The sequence below is a fragment of the Grampus griseus genome, assembly GCF_964374135.1.
Source record: "Grampus griseus genome assembly, chromosome: 13".
NCBI lineage: Eukaryota > Metazoa > Chordata > Mammalia > Artiodactyla > Delphinidae > Grampus > Grampus griseus.
Genome location: NC_139007.1, coordinates 49063180 through 49084613, shown reverse-complemented (window position 1 = coordinate 49084613; position 21434 = coordinate 49063180). Strand labels below are relative to the sequence as shown.

The following is a 21434-nucleotide window of genomic DNA, read 5'->3' as shown; positions in this document are numbered from 1 at the left end:
AAGACTCTGTTTTCAAATAATGTCATATTCATAGGTCCTGGGGTTTAGGACTTTGACATATTTTGGGGGGGAGACACAATTCCACCTGCAACATTAATGTACCAAAATATTAACAATGTTAATCACTGTATTTTTTTAAGTTTTCTGTTTGTTTTTGTGATGGGTATGTATTACTTTTATAATCTGAAAAATATTATTCAGAAAGTAAAGTAAATGATTTTTGTAAAAAGTCTCATTTTTGAATTCTATTCATTAGCTCTCAGTTTTTATGTTATATAATTCTAGTTGGTTTAAATTGTTTTCTGATTCACCAAGAGTCCATATGCATATTTAGCAATCATCATCTGCATAATTATACAGCTGTGATTATAGGTAGGATAGAAAAAGCTCCCATCGCTGAATTAAAATAGTCTCAGCATTTGTTATCTGTAGAGAGCAGACTGGTGTTATGGTAAGAGGAGGAAAATATGACTAAAGAAGGCATTTAGCAATAGCATATGAACAGTGTGAACACCATCCAGTTACCCCTAAGTCCTGAATCCCTAGGCCATGAAACTTCTCACACATTAGGCAAATAGGTGAAGCATCCTTATTAGGCTTCTTGTATGCAAAATGTCTTTCTATTTTGATTAAATGCTAAGCTCTTCATTGGTTTTGTGTGAGTTATTGGGTACTGTTTTTTTAAAGTCAAATATGGCTTTATAAGCTTTCTAATGAACTAAATTCTTTTTTTTTTTCTTTCCCTAGATTTGCCTGCAATGGATAACTCAGTGTTTTTGGAATTATTTAGATTGGATAGAAATCTGCCATTATATTGCTACTTGTATTTTCCTTGGTCCTGATTATCAAGTGTATATCTGTATAGCTATATTCAAACATCTACAACAAGACATTCTACAGCACACTCAGATTCAAGATCTGCAGGTTTTCCTAAAAGTAAGTAACTTTACTTCTAGAGGAAAAATTTTGGCTGAAAGTTAATGGTCAACTTTGATGGTGTGTCTAATGCCAGATATTTTTCTAGACACTCATGAAATCCTAAAAACAACCTTGAGAGGTAGGTATTATCTTTATTTTAGAGATGAGGAAACCAAGGCACTGAGTTAAGTAAATTACCCAAGATTTTACAGCTGGTGAGTGGTGCTAGAGAGTGGTGGGCCTGGGATATGAAGTTAAGCTGCCTGGCTACAAAATTTTGCTTTCAGCCAGTATGCTGTGCCAAAAGGGCTTTTTTTTTTTTTTTTTTTTTTTTTTTTGGATATTCCTATATCTTATTTAGTCAATAAAAGTTCAAGTTACTGTGTGTTAATACAGAGCTTTGATACTTTTTAAAAACATTTAATGTAATTGCCTATACCTTCGTATTTTTCTAAACTATCAAATATTTTTATAAAAGCTTTTCCATGAAAGATTCTATCATAACACTCTTTTTAAAAAAGTCACTACTATATATAAGTTAATATTTTAAAGCAAGATATAGCTGCTTTCTTTCTCACAATAATGGGACTTTTGAAGCTCTGGACTTTAGAAAATGCAAGATATATAAATATATCTCTATGTGTGATTCTTCCTGGAAATCCAACTTTTTGTTTTAAGTTAAAATCTTTCCTTGAATTTAAAATATGTTTCCCTCCCCCTGCTACCCTCAGACACCATATGCACGCATATGCATACATACACCAAAACCAATATTAGGTTTTTTCTAGGTGGACAGATAATTGCTACGTGAATTAATTTTATCTTTATTCTTTACCATTAGATACTTATCAGTTATTTTTCATTTAATGATGATTTTTTGTAAGTACATGTTATTGATCATTTAAGATTGCGAAACTATCAAGCATTTTTACTTCATAAATACTGAATTCAAAAGGTCTCAAACTTTCTACATACATCAATAGAATTATGATCTTAGAAACATTTTTAATGAAATAAAGTATAACAAGACAATGGTCATACATGTAGAAGGAAAACTTAGGTAGAAAAAGAAAAAAGTGGTCTGTAAGAGGTAATTTGGAGAACAGGGATGGTTAAGTAAATGAGAATTATGTTGAGGACAAAATGTGGGTTCCTTTTCAGTAAGGGACATTTTCATTAGTTGCAGTGGTCAGTTATAGAGATTTCAGTCTGAAATTTCCCCAAACTCTTATATTTTTATATCTCCTAACTTATAATTATCTAACCTCTTATCCTACTTTAGTTTCTCTTATAATGTTTGTCACTGGCTGAAATTATTTTAGATATGTTTTTGTCAATCTTCCCCAGTATAACGTGTAATCTTCCACAAGGATTGTGATTTTGTCTATCTCGTTTACTAATGTATTTTTCAGTGCCTTGAACAGCACCTGGCACAGAGCAAGTGCTCAATAAATACTTGTGGATAGAGTAAACAAAGAATGTAAATAAATATAAAGGGAAAGATGAATGAACTTAGTTTTTATTCACATTGAATAACAAACATTACTAACATCTTCCTTTCTACCAGAAGGATATCCTTATATTTCATGACCTTTAAATCTGATTGATGTTGGTGATTATTGCAGTTTCATCCCTTTCTTGATTACTGCCAGGAAAAATTATAATAGGGTTTACAAATGGTGACCTCTTTAAATATTTCCCAAACTCTGTTGTGTTCTGAGCATAATGCTGTCAATTTAAAACTTAAATTTAAAGAATTTTAAAGTGAGGGTAAAAAGATTATCTTTACTACCTAAGTCCTATTTAAATTACTAAAATATTAGTTGAATTGGTTTAAATCCAAACTAAGAACATGTTGGCAAAGAATTAATTTTAGCACTTGTCCTGGAACTAACCTTACTTCTTACTCCTCCTATTTGCATTCATCTGAGGTATTAGGAAAAATGCCTTTCTAATACCTTTCTAATACCGTGACTTCACTGTATTTTTTGTTTTATTTTCAGCAGGTAGGTCTCACGGTCACTGATTTCTTTTGGTGGGTATTTTTCTTGTGAGATAAATTCCAATGTAGTTAATTTTGAAATATGCATTTACATACCCCTTTAAGTACTCCATTAAGCCCTGTTATAATCTCTTCTTTGCAAAGTATGTAAACATATGTATACTGTTTTTCACTTATTCACATATTACCCAATCATGAAATTTTGATTAAGGAAGTGATTTTTATTCTTCCTCCCCTCAAAAGATCCCCCTAGTCAGAAAGATATTTGATTTTAAAAGTCCTCATTAAACTACAGTTAGGGAGATTAAACCTTGGAAATTATGTTTTATATCTGATCCAAAATCTCAGACTTGTTCAAAAGGAAAAATACTTATCAATAATTCTCCATATAACTACATACCACAGCCATAATAATATTCTTACATAGATTACATGTTGTGCCCTGACTCTACATATTTAATAATGACTGCTTCTGAGAGGAAAGAGGAGGTAGAGTAAAACAGGGGACTTTTACTTTTTATTAAGTATATTTATGTGGACTTTTTTTTTTTTTTAAATAATGGGACCGTGCTTCTTTTGTAATAAAACTACTTTTTAAAAGGAAGATATTAATCATTATATAAAAATGGATAGAACAAGCATCTGACTGTGGTAAATAAGTTCAAATAATCAGGCCCAATTGAATTAGTTTCCAAACTACTGAAAAACCACAAGCATGTTTTCAGTTACAGTATTATCAGTTATCCTGAGAAACTTGAGATAATGAGATGATTCCAGAATTGAAAATACGGAGTTCTTTTCCCGGTTTTAAGTTTCATGCACTGACAGAAGGGGCATGTTGGAAATATTACTTTAGGAATAAAAATCTTTCTGAAGCATGTAGTATAGACAAAATACCAACCCATTCTGTATTCATTTTGGTTTAGGCTCAAGATTTTAAATCAGGTAATTGAATCTAGACTCAGTGTTTGCATTTCTGGTAGGCCACTGAACAATTCTTCCTGATCAGTATATTAAAAAGATGACTTGAAATTTCTTAACTCAGGTTTACTAAAAAAAAAAAAAAAAAAAAAAAAGCAAGCAATAAAACTTGTTTATGTTTCCTCATTTGATTAAACCACTAAAAGATTAGATGAATGCCATGGGTATAAGTTTATCAGCAAGGTGTTATCTGAGTTTTTCACAATATCTTTTTAGGCACAACAAGAATGTGGGTTGGATAATAGAGCAGCTAAGTGCATTATTCCCACACTGTGGTGACTGATAGATTAGTGCTGACCTAGAAGGCAACTTCTAAAGGTGTGCTGAAGAGCTTAGTCCTTGGACCTAATGTTTTTCTGTGACAGATGATGGTTCAGAAAATCTGTAGTCATCAAACATCCAGAAACAAAAACATCATCTGACAAAATAAATATTCTCAAATATCTCAGACTTGAAAGTCTAAAGTTGGGTTGGTTTATTTTTAATGGATGGATGGATCTCTCTCTCTCTCTCTCTCTCTCTCTCTCTCTCTCTCTCTCTCTCTCTCTCATGCACCCACACACACACAAGCACCAAGTGTAGGGAGAATTACTTTGATAGTACTTCAGAAGACCCACTGTTTTACCAGACTGGCTGTATTGCATTCCTCTGCATGGTAATAGGCTGACAGTGATCTAGGTTTTAGTTTATGAATTCAGCCTGGGGACAAACATCACTGAAATGCCGGGCTAGGAGAAGATTGCCTTCCAGTGAAAATCAGTCTGTGAAGACTCAAAATACTTAATTAAAATGCTTCAACTAAATCCTGCATATTATGGCAAAATCAATTTATAATTATGTAAAAATAAGATTAATTTCAACCCATCAGTAAATTGTCAAGAGGGTTTTTTTGTTGTTGTTACTATTGCAGCTGTGGTTACCTGAGCATGTTGACAGGGTAAGAAATGGAGATCAGACTGAAAATAATAATAATAATTGTATTCTAAGCTCTCAAAAGACAAAAGTGTTTATAGTATTAAAAATAATTCACCATCCAAAGGATCAGACACAACAAGCTCAGTATTATTCAACTGTGGTTTTCAGTTATGTTTTCTGCATTGACCTTATATCACTTGAGTCCACCTCAAGTTAAATTCTGCCACTCTGTGTAAGCTTGGGCATGTTGCTTACCTCTCCATGCTTCAGTTTTCTCATCTGTCTAATTGGGCATGAAATAATACCTATCACATAGAGTTGTTGAGGAACTAAATGAGATGATATCTGTAAAATACTTCTAGAACATTATCTGACACATTGCAAGTGCTTTAAAAAAAAAAGTAGCAGTTATTTGAGTTTCTACATCCCTGTTCATCCTTCTCTTGTATTTTTTTTTTTTTTACTTAAAAAATGTGCAAACAACACAGCAAAGGAAACAGGATTTTCTCCTGGATCCATTGCTAGACTGTATACTTTTGCTCCCATTTTCTTCTCCAGCTCCTGAGACATCTTGGTATTACATCATGTAGTAATACCAGGCATGTACTGCAGATCTATGTCAGGAACATTCTCTTACGTTGTATCTGATCAAGGCCTATTCCCTCATTTACCCAGCCAAAATTTAATCATCTCTGTAGTCATCACATATGCCATGTACCCCTCAGCTGAGTTAAAGTCTTTACGAATGCATATTTTATCCTAAATATTTAAGAACATCGTGTTCTCTCCAGAACTACACTTTCTGTCTAAACTTTCCTGATCTTAAAAATCACTAGGGTCCTTATTAAAACTGATATACCTAGATTCCTCCCAGACCTACTAAGACAGAGTTTTCATGACAGAGAACTACGTTGTCACATTTTAGTATAAAATCTCAAGTAGCTTGCAACCTTTAGAATATGTGAAAATGTTACCTTTGGAGGTTGAACACGAGGGATTCAGAAGTTTGGGAAATATTGGGTCCAGGAATTTCTAATTATACCAAACACTCTAGGAAGAATATACTAGAAGAAATGTGACTTACAGGTTGTTTGTGTTTCTACCGCTTTGACCAGGAAGGAAGATCCTTTTTTATATCATAGTTCAGACATAACACACAAGAGGTCATCTCCAGCAAGGGTAAAGAGCAGAACTAAGTTCACAAAACCCCTTCTCTTATGTAACTCTAACTGTATAATTTGGTGCTTCCTATGTGAGAGATGACATTAATATGGATCCTTTGTTAAGTTAGTGGATAGTAAGTTCTATATACCTTTTGTGGCAAAATTATTTTATATGCCTCCTGGTGATTATTAATTAGTTGACTCTTTGTTCCAATTTAACCCAAAGTGATGTATCTTACTTTTTTTCCTCCATACACTCTAAAGAGCTATTATCTTTTTTTAAAATCACCTTTTGAATGCATTAATAATTAAATATTAGGGAAACGGTATATCAGAAAATACCTAAACTTGGTCCTAAAATCTTAAAACTAGGGCATGTCGTGGTAGCACACTTCATCTTTTCATGCTTTGTATCTATTTACCACCCTGAAAGTCCTTATCTTCAATTCAAATTCCAAATTTACAGGGCTTGCAGTAGGTCTAAAAACATTTCTGCTGGAAACTATTTTTGAAAACTTTGATAAAAATGATGATTGAAATTATAGGTGTAGCTTGATTTCCATAATAGGCATATTCTTGAGAAGTTGCAAGAAAGGACAGTAATAGCTTAATATTTTAAGTGAATTGTTCTCTTACATTTTTGGTAAGGGGTTGAAGAGCAGAGACTAGAGTCAATAATCTTTAATGGGCCTGTCCACACTTAACGTTACAAATTGGCAGTTCAATCAAGAAAATCTAGCTCAGCCATTTCAGAGAAAGGTTAATAAAAACGTTATTATGACCACGGTTAATACTGTGAGTGCTTATTGAATGCCAGGCACTCGGCAAAGGGAGTAACAGGTACTGCTCATTTACTCATTGACCATCGTCCAGCATCTGTGTCCCAGGCATCATTGTAGTCACAAGAATAGGCCATGGCCTTGCCAAATTGACCTTAACATTCTACCAGTAGATAAATAATATGTGAATAAATATATAATATTTCAGGTATTGATAGATCTTATTGTAAAGAAATCAAACACAGTAAGGGAGTCAGAGAGGGAGAGTCATAGGTGCTGTTTGGATAAAGAGCCCAGTGAAGGCTACTCTGAGGCTAATTAGCCCAGTGAGGCTAATCAGAAACCTGAATAAAGCAAAGGAAAAAAAGCAATGCACAGATTTCTGTACAAAATCCTTCTACATGAGAAGAAAGACAAGTGCAAAGGCTCAGAGGTTGGAATGAGCTTGGCCCACTTAGAAAGTGTCAAGATGACCATTGTGGCCAAAACGAGGTGAGGGAGTAAGAATGGTCGGAGATCAGACAGGAGTCAGATCACATAAGGCTTTATAATTCATGGTAAAGAGTTCAGACAACATAATTTATGCTGTTATTCAGCCTTTGTAAAATTGAGGCTTAGAGAATCTGTAAACTTTCCCAGGTTCATACATCTAGTAACTAATATAGGTGAGTTTTTACCCTTTTTTGGTCTGAATCCAAATCCTGTGATCTTTCTAGTGTATTATTGACCAGTCTGTTTACTTTAAAAAAAAAAAAATCCTAAATTCAGTGGAACTTCTAATTAAGTGCTCTCAGTAGTAAAAGAAAACCAGTGGATACATACTTGAAACTAGATTCTAGGTACAAAGGAGAGAGGGAAACTGTGTATATGTCATATTATATAATTGAATACACACACAGCATTGTGGTTTAAGATGGTGATTTTTAATGCTTTTCTGATGGTTCAACATTTGAAACCCAACATTAATGAAAAAAAGCAAATCATTGAAGGCACACTGGTTGAAAAGCCACTAGGAAGAAAAAGAAAATGCAGTATACTCATTATGGACTTCCCAACCAAGACAAACTACTTATTAAAACAAAACTTGAACAAATAGTGCACTGTTTATATAAAATGGAATAATGTTACCTTATATAATTACATATGCCTACCTATTTAAAGAATAAGGGAATTCATATTTTTTTAGAGTCCAATATACTTATGTCTATAAATGAAATGATAATAAAGCAGTATTCTGAGGAAATGGTCCTTTATAACTTGAATGATAAGCTGGCAGTCTAAATGGTCATAATTACAAAGAAAATTAATTCACTGAAAAGGCTATAAGAACATTTCAGATAAAATGAAACATATTCCACTTTGAAGACAAAGTGGAATTCAGAGATTCTAAAATTTTATTCAGAGTTAAAATTGCCTGTGAATTTTAAATAATCTGTATAATTTAAAAACATTCCTTTTAAAATGAATATTTAATTTATTATGAAATAAGACCTTAATAGCCTTATCTTTCTCTTATGAAATAAGACCTCAACTTTACTTGCCATTTTATGGGTGTGTCTTCAGTATAATTATCAGAGTATTTTCTCTTTATTTTAAAATTAATGTCCAAAATGGAAGCCATAATTCAAAAAACATGTTTTAAGGAAAAAAGTATTTTTAAACCAAGTAATAGCTATGGTTCTCCATAGGTAGTTTTTATTTTTAAGTTAAAGTGGAGCAATAATTAAAAGATGTTAAAATAGGTTTTGCTTATTTTTGCCCAGAAAGAATTATTAGAGGTATTGTTCAAATGCTGTCATCTCCTATTGTAATTCACATTTAATGAACAATAAGCATTCTTTTAAAAATCATGAATATGTACTAAGACAATTTTTCTGGCATTAGGTTTTTTTTCTTCTGGTTAGAATAACACGTTACTATAATTCTTTTCCAAGTTAGGTATAGTTTTAGTGAAAGGGTGATTAATGTCAAATCACATATAATTTGAATGAAGAGAATGCATAACTTCATAAATAGTTCCGTGACTACAACTCTAACCGTTTAAAGTGAATTCTTGAACAGTAAGATTGGTCTTACTTCAATCCTGTTTTTTGCCCAAAGAACAAAGTGAAATATGTTTGATAGAGAGAAATTTACATAGTATTTCTGCTATTCATAAAATGAACATCTTCCTTTTGATTCAGTTGCTTATACATAAAACTGGAGATATGATATATACTTCAGTTGTTAATGTTTTAGGACAGAGACCCGTCTCATTCATCTTTGGGTCTTCACTGTATAACCAAGAACTTTACATACAATAAGGGAATGAATGAGATTAATGAATGAAGAAATGAAGAAATGGATAACATCACAAGTATTTTAAAATTAAGAGTAAAGTTCAAATTTTTATGTTCGAGGGTATTAGCTCTAGTCTTAAAGGTGTAATCTTATGCATATAACTTAACATCATTTAGTTTTCTTAATTATAGTATCAGCCTTGTAGACCAGTAATAATACTTTTTTTTTAAAGTACCAATTAACTTTTCCCCCAAATTACCCAGATTTCAGGTGGTATGTGGCAAGTAAGTGTACTGTTCTCCCATTATGTGCAAGCTGTGAACTACTACTAATCTAGTAGTGACTAGTGACATCTGAGGCCTTTAAAAACATCCATTCTTACTGAGAATTTGTGGTGTTTTCCTAACTGCCCTACACTGATGTCTCTCATCTACAGACTGTCTCTGACACAATATTTGGTATATGATAATATCTTATATTTTATTCTTTTGAATTGTTTATTGTTAGTAGCTTTTGCCTTTAAGCTATTTTCTCCAGAAAGGCATGAATTGCTCCAAATTTTTTATAACCTCCAAAACTTCTAACATAATACATTACATTGAATCAAGGATCATGTTTCTTTTTTCTTTTTTTTTTTAAGGGATCATGTTTCTTTTGCAGAATTTTGTTGTTGTTACCTTGAAGGGTAGGCATTGCATAGCGAGTATTTGGAGATACTAAAAGAAATAGTCATAAAATTTCCTAAAAGTGTCTAAGATTCTAAATGGATGCTCCTACTATTTTTCATTCTTGAGTGCCTCATTTGGGACACTAACCATTAAATTCCAAATTAGTATAGACATGCATAGTACCAACATTATGAACTGCAGACTGTTGGAGATTTTATGAACAGTAGCTGTAGAACTGATATTTCTTACATTATAAGTATCCTTTGATAAGCTTCAGAGTCTTTACTGATTACAAATGTGAACAATCATTCTGTAATTGAAACTATTATATCTTAAATATTAGGAAGATTTCATTATCTTGTTTTTTTGTTAGCGGTAAAGCATTTTTCGTTTTGAAAACAGGCAACCTTGTTTCATAGGGACATGGTTTTTTGCTATCATATACATATAGCCTACTAAATAAAAAAGCAGTTACACGTTTATTAGAAACATAAAACCCCCATCTATAGCTGAAAAAAATGATACATTAACTGTTTAAAACTCATTAACTTAGAATTGTGTGTCTTTACCCAAGCGAATGAACATCTCTTTCTATTTTTTGACAGGAAGAAGCACTGCATGGGTTTCGAGTGAGTGATTACTTTGAATACATGGAAATTTTGGAACAAAACTACCGACCAGTGCTGCTGAGAGACATGTGGAACATTAGAATGCAAAGCACATAGATCATGGAACACGCAATTTAATTTTATGTTTTATTTATTTTTAAAGGAGACAGGGACTTGACTTTTCTGTCTGTGTCTATAACAACCTATGCTTTGTGAATACACAGTATTGTAAATCAGTACTGAGAGTTTTTGAATATAATAATATATTCCAGTAGCTATTGGCTCAATTGAAGTGAATTCATTTTTGTAAATCTGTTGTTGTGTAAGGTTGTTTTAGAATCAAATCTAGCTTATTTATAGTTCTTTATGTTTAAGAGTTAGTCTTAACCTACATTTCCTTCTTCCCAGGATGATTAAAATATTTTTTCCAATGAGTTTGGAAAGTAGCAGCAGTATTGTAAATAATTGACCAGCCAGAGAGATTCCATAGAGACAAGGAAGACACTTGTTTTCTTCATTTTTATGTCTTTACATATAAAGGAAAATAGGCAAAACCATAACTGCTTATTTTACATATGGAGGAACAAATGATATTATGGCAAGTGGTAGGAAAATTGTCGTCGTCAGACATAATTGTTTTTCTAGGAATTGCTTTTGATACCTATATCAATTTATAATTTTTCATATGAAATGTAGTCTCTACATGGTTCATTTAAAAGATAGATTGGTTATTTCATACTGATATGCATTTGACTCTCGTTTGTTATGTGGTTTACTCAGTGATAGATTTGATTTGTACTGAACTTGAAAACATTAAAGAGAATAGATTTGTAAATTATTTTAAATGACCAACACAGTGTTTTATTTAAATAGAAGGCTCTGCTCCAGTGAGATTAATATGCTAGGCTCTATTTTCTTGTAACCATCACATTTAATATATGAAAGATAAGACACAAAAATATTAATTTTTCAGTCAGCAGTTTCAACAAGTTTTAAAAATTGTAGGTAGAGGTCATTTTGTATTCATTGCTTATATTTAAATATAAATCAACCATTAAAACCATTCTGGAGCCTTTTTTTCCCCCAACCAAAAATGGCTTATCTACAGACTCTATTTTTCCTTTTAGTATGTTGAAATAACTGGTACCATACAATTTTCAGTTTTGTGATATTTAGGCGATTGTAGTATCAACCTTCCAAAATCAGTTTTTGTGCTGTAAATGCCAACAGCAGCTTCTCAGTAATGGTGTTCCTAAAGGGCACTGAAAAAGTTAAGAAAAGAAAATTGGGCAAGTTAATTTGACATATTGCTCACTTTAGCTCTGGCTGATGTGAGTTAAGTAAGAAAGCCCCAGGTTACTCAAAACACCAAGTTTTGTCTACTTTCAAACTTAATTTTGAAAAGCTTGTTCCACAGAACCTGTAGTACCTGTTTCTGTTTTTTCCCATTCTGTTCCTGAGACGTTGTTATTGGTCCTGAGAAACTTGCAGCTTTATTTCTTTTTAAAAGGTCTTACATGGTAATTGGAAATACAAATGGAGAAGGAACTATAACTTAATTTTATAATATTCATTGGTGATTTTGATTGAAAACTGAAGCAAGATCTAGATAATCATTACATTGTGGAAAAGTGACTTCAGCTGGAGCCAGAAGGCTTTCATTTTCATTTGATAAATATGTTATGAACAATGACTTAGCAATTTGGTGAAATAACATTATAAAATATGGTAGTTCTTGTAGCTACCATTGTGAATTATTTTTGTACCTATTTTTATTTTAAGAATACTCTTTAGAGTAGAAATAAATACAGCCCTGTCTTGCTTCTCCATTTTATTTTTAATTATTTAAAGTGTAAGTTCTTAGGACTTATTTCTAATTTGTGAAGGAGGACTTTATACATTTTACAGGATTTATTATAGTTATATTTTATAATACAATGTAAACAAATTTGTGAAAAATTTAAGTATTCATATATACATCTTCAAATATCTGTTTTCAAAATTGCATCTTTGTAGTTCTGCCTCTGCATGTTTAGGCATCTAAAGAATCTGTGAAAGTAAAGTAAGTCTCAGAAATTCATCTAAACTTGCTAACAGGATTCTACCTAAATTTATGATTATTAAATTATGGTGTGCTCTAGTTTGATTTTCCAGTTCCAAGATGTTAAGGAAATTTCTTTGGTCATTCATTATACAGACATATTGTGAGTATTACACATATAATGAAATATTTTTAATATTCAAGGTAGGATAAATGAGATACAGCACCTCCATTCAGAGAGTCCACTGTCTTTGTGTGAAGGTGAATAATTTTAAAACTGAAAATACAGTTATAAAGATAAATGAGAATTGACCTTTGAATTTGTTGACTTGATAAGAGTAGTTTTGATGGAGTAGTGAGGGCAAAAGTTTGGAGCCGGTTTAAATGATGCTGAGGGAAAAGATTTTGGAAACTGCTCTTTCTAGGAGTATTGCTGTTACAGGGAAAGATAATGCATGTGGTAGCTAGAGTAGGCATGGGATCAAAAGACTTTTTAAAGATGGGAAAGGGAAACGTGGGTAGAAATGATGTAGTAAGGAAGGAAAAACTGATGATGCTGAAAAGAGAAATGCTAGAGTGAATGTCATGATAAGTGGTAGGGGAATGGTATCTAGTTAATAACTTTTGGAATTAGCCTTTGCCTGGAACATGGACGCTTCATTCAAAGTAACAGAAGAGGAGACAGTTTAAAATGGAAGAGTTTCAGCATTAACTATTATGTTATCTGTAGGTTTTTCGTGGATGCCTTAATCAGGTAGGTGAAGATCCTTTCTATTATTTTTGTGGGAGTTGCAGGAATAGAATTTCCACTGTAAAATAATTTTTATCAGATACTTTATATTAAAACAACCATGAGTTTTCTTTTTTTTTTGTTTTTTTTTTTGGTTTGTTAATATGATGACTTACCGACATTTTCAAATGTTAAACCAACCTTGCATTCCTAAGATTAACTCTACTTGGTCATGATATTTTATCAATTTTACCTGTTGTCAGATTCGATTTGTTAAAATTCTATTAGGAATTTTTATGTCTATTTTTTTAAGTTTATTAATTTTTGGCTGAGTTGGGTCTTTGTTGCTGCACACAGACTTTCTCTAGTTGCGGCAAGCAGGGGCTACTCTTTGTTGTGATGCGTGGGCTTCTCATTGTGGTGGCTTCTCTTGTTGCAGAGCATGGGCTCTAGGACACATGGGCCCGGTAGTTGGGGCTTGCAGGTTCTAGAGTGCAGTCTTAGTAGTTGTGGCGCAAGGGCTTAGTTGCTCCGTGGCATGTGGGATCTTCCCAGACCAGGGCTCAAACCCGTGTCCCCTGCATTGGCAGGTGGATTCTTAACCACTGTGTCATCAGCAAAGCCCTGTATATATGTGTATGAGGGATACTGATTTGTAGTTTTCTTTTTCTGATTTGATATCAGGGAATGCTGGCTTCATAAAATGAGTTGAGAAGTATTTATCTTTTATTATCTAGAAGTTTGTGTATAAATGATATTTTTCCCTTAAAGCTTTGGTAGCATTTTCCAGTGAAGCTTGGAATTTTCTTTGTGATAAGATTTCTAACAAAATTAATTTCCCTAATAGATACATGGCTATTCAAAGTTTCTTTTTGTTAAGTAAGCTTTTGTTTGTTTCTTTCAAGGAATTTGTTCGTTTCATTAAGTTGTCAAATTTATTGTCATCATCTTATTCGTAATAGAAACTTACTACCCTTTTTAATACGTGTAGAATTTGTAGTGATGTCACCACTCTCATTTTTGGTTTTGTTTATTTGTATTTTCTCTTTTTTTCCTTTTCAGTCTGGCTAGAAGTTTATGAATTTTATTGATGTTCTCAAAGAACTAGCTTTTAGTTTCATCAGTTTCTCTATTTTTCTGTTGCATTGATTTCCACTTGGAACTTTATTATTCCCTTTCTTCTACTTTCAGTTTCATTTGCTCTTGTTTTTCTAGTTTCTTAAAGTCATTTATGTGAAATCCTTCTTTTCTAGTATAGGTGTTCATTGCTATAAAACTCCCTGTAAAGTACTTGCCTTAGCTGCATCCACAAATTTTGTTATGTTGTTTATACATTTTCATTTAGTTAGAAATACTTTATAATTTACCTTTTGACTTTCTGTTTGATCTGTGGATTATTTAGAAGTATGTGATTTAGTTTCCAAATATTTGGGGATTTTCCAAGTTTACTTCTGTTATCGATTTTTAATGTAGTCTCATTGTGGTCACACATTCCTTATATAATTTTATTCCTTTTAAATTTATTGAAACTTGTTTTGTGTCCCAGAATATTATCTACCTTGTAAAAGGTTTATGTATACTTAAAACGAGTATATATTTTGCTGTTTTTGTGTGGAGTGGTCTATGAATCTCAATTAGATCAAATTGTTTGATACTGTTGCTTGTATATTTTTACTGATCTTTCTGGCTGTTTTAGCAAGTATTGTGAGTAATGTTGAGATTAACCATAATTGTGCATTTGTCTGTTTCTCCTTTTCTATCAGTTTTTACTTCATGTACTTTGAAACTCAATTTCAAATTTACAATATTAGGTGTATAAACTTTTATGATTATTATATCCTTTTGATGAATTGGCTTCTTTATCCTTATGAAATGACTGTGTTTATCTCTAGTAATTTTTTTTGCTCTAAAATCTACTTGATATTTAGGTTTTTGGTTTTTTGTTCAGGATTTGCATGACCTTTTTCCATTATTTTACTTTACCCTTATGTATTTTTATATTTAAGGTGATTTTTATTGTAAACAGCAAGGAATTAGCTCTGGGTTTCCCTTACCCACGCACCCCACCCCCCCCCCAAATTTGGCAAATCATGCCTTCTAATTAGGATGTTTAGAGCATTTACATTTCATGTAATTATTGATATTTTTGGGTTCATATTTTATATTTACATTTATCATCTTGCTATTTGTTTTCTATTTGTCCCAGATGTTTTTGTTCCCTGTTTTTTATTCTGCATTCTTTTGGATTAATTGAATGTTTTAGTTGATTTCATATTATGTCCTTCATTAGTTTATTAGATGTATTTCTTTCTTTTCTTTTTTTGAAAATAATAATTAAAAAAAGTTTTAACTCTCATTGTTATTTAATGCCAGCATTATTATTCCAAAAATGTATCATTAATAAACACTTTTCTTTGGGAATGCCATATCAAAATTAAGTATAAACTTTTTTTCCTGTTTTTGAAGTTTTCCTTTTCCTTGATTTTTTAAAATATTTATTTATTTATGTTTTGGCTGCATCGGGTCTTAGTTGTGGCATGCAGGATCTTTCGTTGCGCACATGGGCTCTTCATTGCAGTTGTGGCACGTGGGTTCCAGAGCATGCAGGCTCGTTAGTTGTGGTGCACGGGCTCTCCAGTTGTGGCGCACGGGCTTTAGTTGCCCTGCAGCATGTGGGATCTTAGTTCCCTGAAGAGGGTTTGAACCCGCGTCCCCTGTATTGCTGGTTGGATTCTTAACCACTGGACCACCAGGAAAGTCCCTTCATTGATTTTTTAAAATTTAGTTTATTGAAGTATAGTTGATTTACAATATTGTGTTAATTTCTGCTGTACAACAAAGTGATTCAGTTTCATATATATATATACTTTTTCATATTCTTTTCCATTATGGTTTATTACAGGATATTCAATATAGTTCCCTGTGCTATACAGTAGGACTTTAGGATTCTTTTATTTATCCATTCTATGTATAATAACTAGCATCTGCCAATCCCAAACTCCCAGTCCATCCTTCCCCAACCTCCCCCCCCGCCTTGGCAACCACAAGTCTGTTCTCTATATCTGTGAGTCTGTTTCTGTTTCATAGATAAGTTCACTTGTGTCATATTTTAGATTCCACATGTAAATGATATCATATGGTATTTGTTTTTCTCTTTCTGACTTCACTTAGTATGATAATCTCTAGGTCCATCCATGTTGCTACAAATGTCATTATTTCATTCTTTTTTTATGGCTAAGATTCCATTGTGTGTATGTGTGTGTGTATATATATATATATGTATATATGTGTGTATATATATATATGTGTATATGTGTGTGTGTATATATATATATACACACACATATATATATATATACCACATCTTTATCCATTCATCTGTCGATGGACATTTAGGTTGTTTCCATGTCTTGGCTATTGTAAATAGTGCTGCTATGAACATATGGGTGCATGTATGTAGTGTAAGCATCTTACGGATAGAGACAAAGTTGATTAATTCCTATCTCCCAGAAATTGTAGCCTAGTGCTAGGCACAGAGCAGAGTTTCAGACTATTTGCTGAATGAAATATAAAAGTTATTTTGAATTATGACATTGATACAGAAAAAACAGAGTTAGAGATATTAAACCAAATTTCCCCCACAGATCCTTGATTCAGTACAGCAGGGAGGAAATAACATACAACATTCTTGGTGCAAATATGTTTTCTGTTTACTGTGGAATGTGTATTTAGTAGAAATAATAGTTCACTAAATTCTGTTTAGCAAAGGTTGTAACTAAAATGTGTTATGTATAAGAGTTTTCCTTCTGTATGTGTGCACATGAGTGTTTGCATGTGTTTGAGGGTATTATTGCCTACGGGTATTGTTTTGGCTATAACTTGTGTCTGATAAGCTTCTGAGACGTAGCCTGAGAATCTAACCATGATTTGGAAACCAGACTACACCTTTTTGAAATACATCATATTTGCAAATGTGTTCTTATCTTGTATTTACAGAAACTGACAGATGAATTTGGTGTTTGAATCTGTATAGTCTCTCTTCCTAGAAACCATCAGAGGGACAGATAGTTATATGCCTCAATGACATAGTTCTAAAGGCAGAAGACTTAAATATCTGAGATGTCAAGATCTCTCCTAGCACAATGCTAGGTTCTTGCTAGATCTTGCCTTACTATTCTTTTATTACATATGATACTTTAGACATGAGACTAACTACAGCCTATTTTTGTAAATAAAGTTTTGTTGGGACAGAGTGCTCATTTGTTTATGTATTATCTATTGCTTTTGTGCTACAATGATAGAGTTGAAGAGTTGTGACAGAGACTGTATGGCCTGAAAAACCTAAAATATTTATTATTATCTAACCCTTTACAGGGAACTTTTGCCAACTCTGGTTTAGAGTACTAATTACACATATAATTCCAAATCCATGTTAGATGGTATAACCTAGTTAGCTTCATGGATGATGAAGCTGTAACTCAGAAAGTGATGAGGAATTCCCAAGATCATATAGAAGGGAAATGTAAGGCAGTGGGTAAAATGAAAGTTCAGGAGGCAGACTGCTTGAATTTAGTTCCCATGTCTGTCTTCATCATCAAGTTATTTAACTCCTCTGTGCCTCAGTTTACTTGGTAAAATGAGCATAGCTGTAGTACCTGCCTTATAAGATTATGATGTAATGCATGTGTTTGTAAGAACTCCTTAGTAAGCATTCAATAAGTTATAGCTATTATTATATGCTCTTGTGTGGCTAGCTGGTGGTAGCATAGCCTGAGCCTAATTCTTCAGACTTCAAGTTCAGTTCTCTTTCAATTCTTATTATTTGTTCATTCATTTAGTCATTCAGTATACCTTTCTTAAATTCCTACTGTAGATCAGGCACTCTGTTAGGTATGGTTCTAATCTTTTCCCTCCTTCAAACTTTTCCAAGAGTAACATTATATTTTCCTATTTATGTTTTCCTTATTAGTTATAAAATGGCAAGAAAGAAATAAAAGTTCTATACAATCCAAGATGACACATTTTTGTAGTTTATTCCATTTTCCTATATTTCTTTCCTGTTTTGAAAGGTTAAATTTTTTATACTCTAGATGTAGCAGTATAGACCAGATCAATGTATAAGGGATTATCAATGTATTTTTGAATTGTTTTATCTTCAGGTAAAACAAATGTTTCCTTTTTTTGTGACATAAAATTTTACTGACATGTTTTTTGTAGCAAAATTGACTTACCTACATTTTTTTCCGCAGAATATTAAAAGAGTTATTACTTAAGTAGGTGCCGATGTATTTACTTATCTGATGAGTTTAAACAGGGTCAGGACGGTTAGCCTCACATAAACCCTGAATTTTCAGCACTAGCAATATTTTACCTTTTAAAATCACTTCTTTGACACACTGCCCACCCCATATTCTACCATTGGCAATAGGCCACCATGAAATACTGAGCACCATGGAAATAATTGGACTGTCATGTTTGCTAATAGAGTGCTTTTGAGATACATTGGGGGAGGCAGTTATTAAAATGTTGGCTGTTAACGTTTGATCATCTAATCCCGGATTTAAGCATTTATCTGCTCTCATTATAATATGTGTCAGCTGTTCTTTATTGAATAACATTTACATTTAGCCTTTTCCTAAAATGCTAAAGTTCATCCTTTTCAGAGCACCTCTAAAATGTAATCATTCCTCTTACAACATCAAATAAAATTAACTACAGTTTCACTGTAAATCATCAGATAATGAAAACCAAAATGCTCCAAACCAAAATTATCTCCATAACTGCCTACGTTTTTATTATTTTCCTTAGAGAAAAATTTTCAAATTAGTATTTTGCTTACCATCATTTTGCTATCAAATTATTTTGACTTGAAAAAAAATTCATTAGAATGCATGATGGGTACAGCAGAGACTAGTTAATGTTCACCAATCGGTTTCCTCTTTCTAGGTTAAGTATATTTCAGGTCATTTAATCAGCTTAACCAATGTTAAGTGAGCAGACCAAAGCATAAAGGACAGGTGTGCCTTCTCTATGAGCTCTCTTTCTCTTTGCCCCTAGAACCTGGATGCTTAAATTTGTGAAGAACAAAACCTCCCTATCAACCGTCATTGGACTGTGACCAGAGGAAAAAATCAACCTTGCGTTAAGTGACTGAAATCACATGCTTTTGTTTGGGTGTTTGTTTGTTTTTAATGGTATCTAGCATTAAATACCCTGTCAGCTTCTTTGAGTTTCCCCATTTCTGCTCCCCTTTCGGAATAATTTTTGATGATCCTAGATAGGTATATTCTTAATTTCATAGTGTTTTATGGGATTTCATATTGAAAATCTAAGTGTATTGTCTAGCACAAAAGCAATTAAGAAAGTTTCATCATACCCTTCATTGATATTTTTAGCAATCAGCAAACAGTTTTGCAGACATAATAGATACCATTTGACTAGCAGATATGTGTACTATCAAGGAAGCCTTGTTTCTATAGATGAAGGCTGGGACATCTAAAGATAGCCATTAGGGTATCAGTCTCATCAGTGAACTCAAATTTGACCAGAGTTAGGTATTTTGAATCTTATTCTATATGATAACTTTTTAGCATATATAACCTAATTCTACTTTCTTTACCCCTAAGTCAATAACAAGAGAAGCTTATCTGCCAGCAAATCTGCAAAATATGGTCTAAGATTCCAAAAAGCTCAATTTCTTTTGTTACCATTATTTTATTCTTGGAGCTCATATCATTATTCAGAAAGAGCTTGCTCAAACTATTCATGTTCTTCTAGTTAAAGAAATTGTTTACAGTCTTTGGTTCTGCTGGTCCTTGACCCAAACTCTACATCCAGGCTACATCCTCATCCTAGGGAAGAAAGCTGAATCAGGGCTCAGACATACTTGAGCAGCATCACAGCCTTAGGCTCACCAGGATTTCAGAAAGCCCAATTCCCAAAGAGCTAAATGCAAAAAAAAAAAAAAAAAACAGAGGAAACAGAAGTGACAAGTTTAGAAGAGTATACAGAATACATCTAATATCATCACTGAAAAGACAGAATAACTCCAAGAAAAAAGTGTCAAAAACTCTGTAAGCTTGTATAGTGATTTATTGTTTTCAAGGTACCTGTATGCATATTTCATCTTTATAACAACTCTACCACCCAAATATATCTCTTTTAATGTTATATATACATATCTCCAATATTTCTCATGAAGTGAAATGTAATCTTTATATATGGACAAAATTGTGATCATATTATATAGATCATTTAAAATTCCTTGTTTATTTTTATTAATAGTACAATATAAGCAGTGATCAATATTTAAACTCATACCTGCTGTACATGGAAATTATTTACTTCCATATTATAGGATTGTTTGGTAATGAAATAAATTTCAAACTGATGAGTATTTGAGAGTCTACTCTCAGACATCAAGTATAAGACAGTCTCTTCCTTCAAGTGCTTATGACTGAGAGTCGTAAAACTCATACAACAGAAAAGGCAAGTGTACAGGTTCCTATTTTTTAAATCCTGAGCAATATCAAGAGCAATAGGTGGTAGAAAGACTCAGAGGGAGGAGGCAATACCTTGAGCTGATCATGGGAGGGGCAGGATTTTCATCTGGAAGGGATAGGAATAAAGCAAAACAGCAGGGAACGCGCAGGATGGAGCTGCAGAGGGCGTATTGAGAGTAGCCTGAGCAGCGAGAGCCTTAAGGAGCAGTGGAGGTTTCAGTAGAGCCCTCTGGCTAGAGTGGAGGTTTTGTTTAAGGAAAAATACGGGAAGGTAAGCTTGGCCAAATAATTCAGACTTTCTCCTGTAGGTTGTAAGTAATACTGAAGATTTTTCAGCAGTAGAGTAACATGATGTAGTATTTTACTTATTCCACAAATTTCATTAAATATATCAATCCATTATAAATGAAATGCTATGCTTAAAACCATTTATTTAAAACCAATTTTTTTCTTTATTCTTTTACCATATACCATATAGCTCATAGTAGTTACCAATAGTTCGCATCTCTAGAACTTTTTAAGCTGTGGTTTATGCTAATAAGGAACATCCTTCAAAATGACTTACTGCAGGTTTTTAAAAAATTTCTCCTTAAATGGTATTTGAAATGCAATTGTACAGGCGATATGAAGATTAAAAAGTTTGCATTCAAAACGAAAGGACAAATAAAACCTTCAGCAACTCTAGAGCAAGAATCTATTCAAGAGAGTCTGAACACTGCTAAATTTCTCTGATGAAGTAATTATTTCAAGCTGTGTTTCTTAAGGAATATTAAGTAATTAAGTTTATGGGTCCTTAATGAGAGCAAAGCTAAAATAAAGCACTGTACAGAATCCTCTTGAGTGCTGT

General features: G+C 32.7%; 1 protein-coding gene across 1 annotated transcript in view; it reads left to right on the top strand.

Annotated features, from left to right (window-relative positions):
• The window catches only part of TBC1D32 (TBC1 domain family member 32), a 184002-nt gene extending 173224 nt beyond the window's left edge, over window positions 1-10778 (top strand). Inside the window, exons 33-34 of the mRNA XM_082669226.1 lie at window positions 748-936; window positions 10312-10778. Of these exons, the coding sequence (XP_082525352.1) occupies window positions 748-936; window positions 10312-10431 (309 nt within the window). The 3' untranslated portion in view covers window positions 10432-10778. The remainder of the gene's footprint in view (window positions 1-747; window positions 937-10311) is intronic.
• Window positions 10779-21434: the final 10656 nt, after the last annotated feature.